Source organism: Hibiscus syriacus, unplaced genomic scaffold, assembly GCF_006381635.1.
Source record: "Hibiscus syriacus cultivar Baekdansim isolate YM2019G1 unplaced genomic scaffold, ASM638163v2 tig00110013_pilon, whole genome shotgun sequence".
NCBI classification, from domain to species: domain Eukaryota; kingdom Viridiplantae; phylum Streptophyta; class Magnoliopsida; order Malvales; family Malvaceae; genus Hibiscus; species Hibiscus syriacus.
In genome coordinates, this window is record NW_024062563.1 from 2,563,390 (window position 1) to 2,575,365 (window position 11,976).

At 29.1% G+C, this 11,976-nt stretch overlaps 1 protein-coding gene and 1 non-coding gene across 2 annotated transcripts; both read left to right on the forward strand.

The window, feature by feature from the left end:
• Nucleotides 1–457: 457 nt before the first annotated feature.
• Nucleotides 458–529, forward strand: TRNAP-UGG. The gene has a single exon. It is a non-coding gene; the product is annotated as a tRNA-Pro (tRNA).
• Nucleotides 530–3,784: 3,255 nt separating this feature from the next.
• LOC120212414 lies at nucleotides 3,785–4,621 on the forward strand. The gene has a single exon (XM_039210723.1). It carries the CDS (start codon nucleotides 3,817–3,819, stop codon nucleotides 4,558–4,560), a length of 744 nt encoding a protein of 247 aa, XP_039066654.1. The 5' UTR covers nucleotides 3,785–3,816; the 3' UTR covers nucleotides 4,561–4,621.
• Nucleotides 4,622–11,976: the final 7,355 nt, after the last annotated feature.

Sequence of the window (11,976 nt, forward strand, 5' to 3'; positions counted from 1 at the left end):
ATCAGCGTACCAGAACAGAGTAATCTAACGTTTGAACGTTTAATATCAGGGAAAACAAGTAAAATTAATAACATTATTAACAGAAAACCATTTGCTGACTTCTGAAATCTGACAATGCAGACCTATAGATAGAATTACAGAAGTAAAAGATTTTGTTCTATTAAAGAACGCATATGTCAAATTTCAATCCATATACTTCTTCAAAATTCATAAATCCAGATGGCTTTTCATTAACACTGTTATCAACTTTACTAACTAATATCATTTGTAAATTGGTTAAATTACTCAATTTTATAGTACAGAGACTAAACTGACTTTTCATTATTGTACAAAAGCTGCCTAGATACTTTAACTCTCTACTCCCATCAACATATTCAACAATCAACATTCACTATATACGTACATATATAAATATACCTAGATGCTTTGATAATTGTACACCAGATTTTATAAAGCTGGGCGTTTGGTCTAGTGGTATGATTCTCGCTTTGGGTGCGAGAGGTCCCGAGTTCGATTCTCGGAACGCCCCTATTTTATATTGCCCTTTGAATTTAGAATGACATTCTTGGTTGCTAACGAAAATGCTTCGCCTGCTGCTCTATCTGACATTCGGCATTGTACTAGAATTCTCTTGCCCACAAAATGATCTTATAAAAACAAGGCTTATTTCTAATATAATTGTCCAAATTATCACGCTTTTTAACGCTTTTTACAAATAAGTATCTAAATTATTTTTTGAATAATTTCGGTATTTAATGTTATAGACATTATCACCTTAAGTGTTCGGGCCGTAAACATCATTAGTTTCCTCTGTTAAGTGACATGTGTCACATTATAATAATTTTAAAATTTTATTTAAAATTATATATTAAAAACAAAAAAAATAGCTCTAAAACTTTGAAAACATTCGTTTCAACCCTAAACCCATGACGGTTGTCAGCCTTTGTCGTCAATGAAACTCCACTCGACCTCACCTCCCCTCGGCGATAAATACCCATATGAAATTGCAATTGATCGATGGACAATCAATATTTTGTACCTGTGAACCCTAGGGTGAAAATCAAGATCGCACGCGATTCCGACAACCTATCAATAGTAAATACATAGGAGAACGACAGAGACTACATCGACGGCGGTAGATTTAGAATTTCTCCTACAAGAGAGTGAATACAAACATGTTAGAGTTATGGATTTAGTCACATATAAGATCAAATAATATAAACACGGAACATGATAAAATAATTCTAATTCCGATCTTAAATCGGCGCTTATCCCGTAACTTAGGGTTGCTATTGTGCATGTTTTTTAAGTCAAAGCACGTCTTATTTTGGTCTATTTCTAGTGATTGTTAGGTGGTTAGCAACTATAATGGTTTATCCTTTTTTCTTTAATAAATATTTTTATTTTTTAAAAAAATAAAAATTTGCATATGATTTTCGGGGATATTGTCGTTTATTTTGCTTCTCCCACAAGGTCGATGCTATTTTTTCTTTAATTATCATTATTAAATATAAGGAAAGTAATTTCTTAAATAAGTACAAGTTTTAAGTCGGCTTAAACTTTATAAATTATCTTCTAAAATACCTTAGAAAATGTAAAATGTGAGTACGGGAGAAGTCATATGTTTTCTTGGGGGGCAAAAGAAAATTATAAAATTTTGAAGGGTTAATAGACAATTCTATCATTACTTTAATTCATGATCTTATAAATTTAAAAATGATTAAATTTAAAATTCATCATTTTGCTACACTAAAAATATAATTTATCATTATTTCTATTTAAAATTTAAAAGGATTAAACTAATAATTTTACTATTTGAAGCAAACCACGCCCACCAAGTCCCTTGTAGCGCCCCTCGTTCAATTTAATTTGTAATTTAAATAAGGTATAATATTAAAATTTTATTTTTGAATAACTATTTTGATTTTTAATTTTAAATAAAATAGTCTATTTTTAAAAAAATGTTAATTAATTAACTTTTAATTATATCACATCAATAAATACTTTTTATTTAATAAACTAAAATTGTTTAATAAAAAATAGTGTTTCAAAAAATATTAAAGCTTCTATGTAGAATCTACATAAATAGATTTTATCACTATATCTTTTGATAACTATATTCAACGGTGAGCTGTAAACTTTAAAAAATATTAGAAATTTAGAGAATGTGAAATCAAAAATATAAAAAAAATATCTAAATGATATGATAATTCAAAATTTTCAAAGAACACGATCAATCCTATTAAATAACAAAAAAGATGTCATTTAAACCCGCATTGGTTATCTAAGAAGGCCTATTGAACTTTTAATATCAATATAGGATTTAAGGTCTACAGTAGTATAATAGGATGAAATAAAGGGAATTAAAGGCTTAGGGTTTATTCACTTTTGTAATAATTTAAAGAGCATCCATTTACTTGTGAGTTTTCATCACTTATTGTAATAATAGGATGAATTTATTTGTTGAGATTGTTTACTGACCTTTGTTTAATGCTATTAATGTCATAATTTTGTTGTTCTTTTGTCCTACATTCGTTCCATTATTCATGTCTATGACATTCTATATGCTTTTTTGAGTAGAGATGAATCTAGATTGGTTTATTTTTTTATAATTACAATATTTAATCGATAAAATATAATTACATCATAATTTTGCATGTCATGCATTATAAATTGTAATTATACGGTTTTATAAATTTAAAATTTAAAATAATACTTATTATAAAATTAATCACATTATAATATTTGATACTCAATCACCCCTAGGAATTAAAAATAATAATAATTTAAAACCTCGATTGATACTCAATTCAATAAGTCCATCAAATTAAAAATTATTATCGAATCAATCACATTATATAAATACACTTAAATTCAATTTGCAAGATAACTTTATAAATATGTTCTAAAATATATAAAAATAGATATCATTTGAACCCATAATGTTCAATTATGAATATAAATCTTTTCTTAAGATTTGTGAATATGAAATTAATATTTTCAAATCTTTAAAAAAGTATAATAATATTGATATTGATAGCTTATAATAAAGAATTGAACTATTTGACATTGGTGTCATTTTGTGCATTTTTTCAATACTTTTGGTTGGTATATTTGTTTTACCTCACGATGTCATTTCGAATATTTGTTATTAAACTGTAAATTAGATATCGTCTTGATAAAAAATCGGTAGAAATATATTTAAAAAAGTTAAGATCATGAATGATAAATAATATAACGTCATGCGTGTGCTGTTTCCCTTGGAGGATGATTTTCCTTCTAGAAAACCATGTTTATGCAATTTAAATATTTTTTTTCCTTCTAGAATGTTTAATGACTACTAATCATATTTTAAATAATATATATTTTTCTTAAGATTTGAGAAGCTGGACTTTGGTTGACATTAATACTTAAAAGGTTATTTATTTCCCTCCTTGATCTAATTATTTACAATGATTGATAAATAGTTACAATTTTCATTTCGTAATATTCTAAATGATATTAATATCCAATCATATGAAAAGAAGATAATGTACTGAGTGTAAAGGTGTGAATTTTAAAAGGTTTAGTGTTTGATGTGTTATGTCTGGGATCAATTTGATAAAAAAAAGCTTGAAGGTAAAAAATGTAATAAAATTTAAGTGCTAAAATGGTCAAACTGATAAAGTTAAGGGTCAAAAATGTTATTCTACCTTAATAATATAAATAAAGTTTCCTTTGCTTCTTATTGGAGATTATAAATACATTCACAGGCTTCTCAAAACACTTCAAATCTGAATTCTGATTTTTGTTACCTTTATTTTTCGGTGTATTCAAATGCAGAACGATAGCTCCGATTTGTCGTTTTGTCCTAGCTTTAACAGCTATTCCTCCGGTAACAAACTCGTTGATATCGCCGCTACGGTTAGCCGAGAAAGCGCCGGCGCTTTGGATGGTGAAGAGTTCGAGTTCTCTATTAGCCTCAAGGAGAGTCCCAAACCGTCGTCGTTTCTGATCTTCAACGCGATCTCTGTCGAACGGAGAGGAGTTAAAGATGATGAGCTGAAAGAGGCTGTTCGGATTCCTTTGAGGAATCTGTTCATCGGTGATGGAGATCTTCCGTCGTCATCTTCGTCGTCGGAGGCGGACGAACTGGAAGGACTTCCAGCTGAAACGTGTTGTGTTTGGAAACCTAAACAATCGCCGATGTCATCGCCGAACAGGTGTACGAAGAGCAAATCCACTGGATCATCGTCTTCGAGACGGTGGCGTTTAATAAAAGATTTGCTAAAGAGAAGCAACAGCGACAGAAAATTCTCGGTTTCATCGTCTTTGTTTTTGAGTTTTGATCATAATAAGAGTACGATGGAGAAAAAACAAGAAGAAAAAGCAAATGAGAAAACAGCCGCGACGGCGGCGAAGAAGCAATGCATTGGCGAAGTAACGGCGACGAAGATGAAGAGAGTCAAGAAAGCGTCGGCGCACGAAGTTTTTTACCTGAGAAATAAGGCGTTAAAGGAAGGAGATAAACGGCGGTCATACTTGCCGTACCGGAGGGACTTAGTTGGATTTTTTTCCTAATATTCAAAGTTTAGGTAGAAAGATTTTTAATTTTTTTTCTTATTGAACAATATATATATATATATATATATATATATATATATTTGTAAAAGCAGAAAGATAATTTGAATATAAATAGCCAGGAAAATTACTTAACGTGTTCTATTTTTTACTTTTATTATTTTGATTTAAGCTAAAAATATTTTTATTATATATTTTTAATATTATTTTTTGGAATAGATTGTAAGCATTTTTTTACAATGTTTAAGAATTACCCAAATTTTCAAATCCAAAAAAATAATATCACTCAAACTTATATTATTTTTAATGTTATAATAATAAACTTACCAATTAAAACTTGTAATTAATTAACCCTTTATTGGCTTGTAATCAATTAGGAAGTTTAATATTGTTATCTTAGTTTATACTAATATTTTTCACATGTTTGATATTTTCTTTCAGATTTAATGATTTTTTTAAAATATATATTTATAATTTATTTTGAGTTTCTAAATAAAACAATATTATATACACATACTAATACATCTCAATTATACCGTAAAATAGTTTGTTTTGAAGCATAATATTTATAATAATATTTATTTTACAATTTTTAATAATATTTAGAAATATATTGAATTATTATTAGTTACTTTCAGTAACATTAACGTCGTTCAATTATTATATTTCAATTAGTAGGCGTTATATGTTATATATATATTTTTTTAAATTGATGTGGAAAAAAGAAAACATGTCTTTCACAAAAAGCTCAGATTGAGCTTATCATTTTCCAGTAAACATGAGATGGCAGGACGGGGGAAGGGGGGTCTTCAAAGAATCTTAGATCATAAGTGAGAGGGCTTGAGAGCTTAGCAATGGCATCAGCCGAGGAGTTATCTTGCCGAGGAATCCAGTGGAGAGTCGTTGCCCAAGCACGCTGCCGAAGCTTAACAATTGGTGGGCAGAAATGAAAAGAGCTATAACTGAGTTTGTAGCTAAATGTTTAACTTGTCAGCAGGTAAAAGCAGAGCATCAGGTGCCATCAGGTTTATTACAACCTATTCCATTCCTCAGTGGAACTGAGAAAGGGTTACTAGATTTTGTGATAGGTTTATCATTGACACACCCCTAAAAGACTTGATCTGGGTGATTATTGATAGATTGAGTAAGACATCGAAGTTTATTTCAATCTGAGAGGATTACTCGATAGATAAGTATATTGAATTATATATATCATAGAGATAGTACGACTTCACGGTGTACCTGTCTCGATAGTTTCTGACAGAAATCTTATATTTACTTCGAGATTTTGAAAATTTTTGCATGAAGCATTGGGAACTCGACTGAACTTCAGCACAACTTGTCATCCTCAGACGGATGGTTAATCTGAGCGAATCATTCACATACTTAAAGACATGTTAACAGCGTGTGTTATTGATTTCAAAGGATCATGGGAAAAGTATTTGCCATTAGCATAGTTTGCTTATAATAACAATTAACAGTCAAGTATCAAAATGGCTCATTTTGAAGCCTTATACGGAAGAAAGTGTCGGAGATCTCTAAATTGGTTCGAGCTAAAAGATCGAAATATAATTGGTCTAGATCTGATCAAGGAAGTGGAAGACAAAATGAAAATAATTCAAGACAATCTCAAGATAGATGCTGACTGATAGAAATCTTATTCTGATTTAAAAAGAAAGAGATTGAATTTAAAAAGATTATAAAATATTCTTAAAAGTTTCACCTTGGAAAAAGGTTATGAGATTTGGGCATAAAGGGAAATTGAGTCCGAGATTCATCAGGTCGTACGAGGTTATAAAGAGAGTTGGACGAGTATCTTATTAGTTAGCCTTACCTCTGGAGATGGATAAGATTCATAATGTGTTTCATGTATCGATGCTTCGGAAGTATCGATCAGATCCTTCACATGTGATTACACCAGAGGAAATTGAGATTCTGCCGGATCTATCATATGAAGAGGAGCCAGTAAAGACTCTAGCGCATGGAGTCAAATAACTGAGAAATAAAACGACCACTAGTAAAAGTTCTTTGGCTGAACCATAAAGTTAAGGAAGCGACTTGGGAACGAGAAGAAGATATGAAAAAAGAATTTCCTTATCTGTTTACGTCAGGTATGTAGATACGTATAGAAAATTCGAGGACAAATTTTCTTTAAGGGGGAGGAGTTGTAATACCCTAAATTTTGTCTAGTGACTAAAATGTAAGTTTTGAAAGTTTAGTGGCTAAAGTATAAACTTTCAAAAAGTTTAGGGGACCAAAAATATAATTTTAAAAGGCTATATATTTTAGCATGTAAATGAACAGTTTGGCCTAAAAACAAGAATTTTCGTGGTAATTAGATTTTCGGTACGAGATTTGTGTTAAAAGTTATAAAACGATAAAGTTTGGTATCGAAATCGGATCAAACCAGAATTTTACGAAAATTTGAAAGATGTTAGATAATGGTGGGAAATATTATTTCCATATTTTAGATCAGAGAAATTCAGTACAGAACAATGCAAATTTTCAATTTGGGTATTACAGTGGAATTTTAGTAACTAAAATTCAATTTTTGAAAATTGTATGGCCAAAGTGAAAAATCAAAGCCAAGTTTATTCATCTTTGACCAAAGAATATTTTAATGGATAATATGGAAATGGAAATTGGTAATTTTTAATTTTCATTAATGGCAAAAATGAAATTTCTTAATAATTGAATTAAAAATTCAATTATATTAGTTTTAAGCCAAGTGCATGATTAAAATACATTAGAATAATCAATAAATTTTTACAATTTTCAGCTTCTCTCTTCCACAAAGCTGAAACCTTCATTGTTCAATGTGATAAAACTTTGTTTTGATTTTTAAAGCTATTTGAATGATTTTTGGACTAAGTTGTGAAATAGAGAATTATTCTACAAGAAATTCTCTGTCAATTGGTACCAATATCTCATGGTAAAGATGCTTTTGTATTGAGATTTAGTGATTAGGGTTTATGTAAGGTTTGATGATTTTGAAGAATTGATTAAAGATTTTTATGTTTTTAAGGTTGGAGATTAATTCTAAGGCATTTGTGATGATAGAAATTATTTATTTATGCTTGTATGAGGTTCGGTCATACCTAGGATTTATGGGGATGATTGGATTATGATTTAATTTGATGTTGTGATGATTGAAAATGCATGAATTTGTCATAGGAGGTTGAATTCATGTTTGAAATTGAACAAAAAGTTTACCCTAAACAATATGAAGTATTCAACCATAGGGAAAATGTTGGGAGAAAATTATTGAACAATTTCCTATGGTCTAGAATGAATATTAGAAGTGTTCCATGTGATTTGGAGGTTGATTTGAATCAATTTGGAAGCTTGAATTAGAAAAACAACTATTTTGCAAGTTATGAGAATTGTGAGACTGAAATGTATTAATGTGCAATTTGAGGTACGTAATGTTGATTTTTAATAAGTATATACTGGAAATTTTAAGTTGGAAAGTTAGTTGGACTCAAATCACAATTTGGTTAAATTGTGATGGTGGAATTAGAAAGGTCCCAAAACCTTGGGGACTTATTTATGATTTTGCAAAATTGTTGGTACTGTTTTGAACAGGGAATTTCAATGCTGTAAATATTATTGGAATGCTGATTTTTAAGTTTAATCATTGAGTTGGGAGCAAATTACAAATTTATAAAGTTAGGTGGTTGAAAATCGAAAGTTTAGGAAAGTTTGGGTTGAAATTGTAATGTTTTGAATGTTGAATTATTGATTTAGGTATTTTATTAAAGTGCTAGAATTCTAGTAATTAATGAGCAATGATCATAATGGTGAAGGACGATTATGAATTAAATGGAAAGGTTGAGGAGAATTTTAAAAATAATTCATAATTTGTGGCTAATTTGTGTAATTAGCAAAAGACGAAGGGTTAAGAATGAAAATAAATATTCATGGATTTGGATGAGTATTTTGAGAAGTTGGAAATTATAATGGAGATATGATTTAGTTTGATATCAATTTAATCTCGATTGTTATTTTATAGATTTTTTATAATGTTAAAATCAGCTTATGTTAGTACGATACTAATATGTAGTTCGAACACTTTGTGTTATTATTTGGTATTGTCAGCTTATATATATGATTTATATAATTATTAAGTTTGTCGATTAGCTAAATATCAATTAATTAATAAATTATTAAAATAAATTATATATATATATATAATAATAATCCAAATCATATATTTGTTTTTGCATCTTTTTATATTCTTTATAAGTTTTAAATAAAATAATAAAAATTCATTCGTCTAATGATCTAACATATGTATGGTATGGTTATATTTAAATCTTTGTTATAGAATAAATTTTAAAAATTATATTTTTTTAATATGAAGTATTTTTTTTCACTTAGATCGTGAGTGTAATAAAATCTATTATAATTAAAAATGTATCTAATATGTTTTTAAATGATATTTGATTTTCTAATAAATGAGTTTGTTCTGAATTTTAATCTTATAATAATACATTTATTGAATAAATATATTTATTTGAATTCAAATATTTAAAAAAATATTTTTATCATTTAGATCGTTAAATAAATAACCGTATTTAAAACTAAAATTAAAAGAAAGCTCCACAAATGTATAAAAGACAAGTTCATAACTAAAATGTGGACATTTAATGCTTTGAAAAGGATATTATTAGCGGTGGTTTTATGAATCACACCCATAATTGGATAGGTGGTGGAGGGCGGTTTAGAAGAATGCTACAAAAGTGAACCGGCAGTGAGTGAGTGAGTGAGTGAGTGAGTGAGTGAGTGAGTGAGTGAGTGAGTGAGTGAGTGAGTGACTGAGTAGTGAGTGAGTGAGTGAGTGAGTGAGAGTTGTTCACTTTTTAAAGTTTATACTTTATCATATACAATAGGTGTAAATTTTAAAATTGTATGAGTTTTAATTTTGTATAAAAGAATGAGAACTAAACTTGTACAAGACAAAACTCTATAAAAAAGCGAAGGCATAAAAAGTAAGTAAAACCCAAAATCGGAGTTAGCAAAAGATAGTATTTATTTAAAAAATTTAATTATTGATAATATATACAAACTTTATAAATGTAATTACTTAAATTTGGATCTTCTAAAAAAATAACATTATCTTTTATTATTAATTTCGTTTAATGAATTCTTAAAAGTGAATATAAGTCAACTCAAAGAATAATTGTAATGATAAAAAGATGGTGAATTTTATGTGAAAATTTGGATTTATACATCACTTAATTTTCTAAAATGTTATTTTTAGTCTAAAATGTTATTGCTATCGTTAATTCAATTAAAATATTGAGTTTATTTATCGCTAAATTTTATATTCAGATTAATCATACTTAAAAAAAGAGTGATCGAGCCTATATATATTTTAAAAGGGAACAAATAAAGATGCTTTACAATTGTGAGAAAAATGTACTGTTGTAAAATGGAGATATTAATGTTGATTAACATAAATAATAAATAAATAAAGACGTTATAATTATTATGTCGTGTAATTAATGTATTAGAATTAATTTTGCCTGGATTAGTGTAATCCCGAAAGTGGATGTTACCACCAAGATTAACATAATATTTTAAGATTTCGTACACCCGAAATAAGGAAATGGAACTCACTTGGCATTACTCTTTTCGAAGATAAAAAAAGGGACAATTGTAGAGAAAACAAGGAATTGGTGTATAAAATAGTGAAATATAGTTTGATATTTATAAGGAAATTATAAGGGTAAATCAATAATAAATAGAGGGGGTTATCATAAAATCTCAACCACTCTTTAATATCTTTCGAATATAGAAAAATCTTTTTAAAAAAGATATTTATTTTTATTTAATTATTTGCATTATCCAACAATCCCCTACTGATGCAAATAAATAAAAGATTATTAAAAACGAGAAAGAGCAACAACAAAATTAATTGCTTAAGTACTAGTATTTATTAGATTTAAACTAGTACATAGTAAAATAAGCAATTCTTCTCCTAACAGGTGAATGAATCTTGAATTTGTTAAAATAGGAGTAAACTTATGACACACGACTAATCTCATATAAACTTATGACACAACTAATCTCATATCCAATTGAGTTTCGAGATAGATCAATCAACTAGCATTTTATGAAATATATATACATTTCACCAAGTATGCACCTAAAAAAAGAGAGGTGGCGCCCTAAGCACGCTTAAATATCAAGCCTTTTTCCTAAATCAACCCTAGACATGTACTCTCCTTCTATTACACTACTTTTCAGTCAACCATTTATAAATTTTCTTGCTTTCATTATAAAAGTTTCGTAACAATTTATACTTAATCTTTTCATCCATAATTAAGCATACAAAAGTTAGGTTTCAACTAATCATCTAGGCTAGTATTGATCTTATATATAATTCTCACTATATTTTGAAAACTAGCTAAGAGTCAAATAAATTCATTTGATACAAAAACATGAATTGGAAAACATAAGTCTAAATAATCTGACCTTAATGGTTGATCAAATATCAATCAAAGGTAGAGTACTTGTTCGTTCTTTGCATGCTTGATCTTTCAATACTCTTTCTCGTCACCTGTAGTTAGATTATCCACAGGTTGAGTCAAACTTTACAATCTCAAAATCCTAGACAATTAAACTTTCAAGTCCTTTGTACGACATTCATCATACGATTTGATCCCTCGAAAACCACAAATTAAATGTAAATATCATTAATCAATAAGTTAGAGAGTTAAAAGGAAAGTGGAAACTTACACACACAAAAATTAACGAATCAATTATAAATAGAGACTAAATTGATTAACTTGCAACATAGATATAACGTAAGAAAGAATATCCTCATTAAATAATATAGTAAATGAGCCCAAAGTAACCTATGCATTCAAGTCACCCAATCATTAAACATTGGCTCAAAATGAGAATTGCTTGAGCCTTAAAGACCACAGCCTTTTGAGAAGAGTTTGTCAATGTAGACATTAATTTTTTTCATCATATTATTATTATTATTATTATTAATATATATATATATATATATATATATTACAAGCCCAATTTACAAATAACCCAACCCAATTACAATCGGGGCCCAAAATAAAAAATCGAAGCCCAAACATGGAGGCCCAGATTCGATGGCCCAACAGTAACCCTAAACCCATCTAGGGTTTGTATCATCACCAGCAGCCGCCAACTCCTCATCACCGATGGATCTGACTTTGATCCAACGGTCCCCAAAAGGTCCAGCTTAAAACCCTAGGGTTTTATAACCCTAGGTTATCATCTCGCGCCGCCGCCTCAGCCAGAAGCTGCTGCCACGCCTCCACTGCTAAGTGACCCAACCAGCAGCTGCCAACGCCACTGCCGACGCTCCACCAGTACCACGCCCTCGCCAGAAGCCTCCAGAAGCTTTGCTGCCATGATAACAGCCGC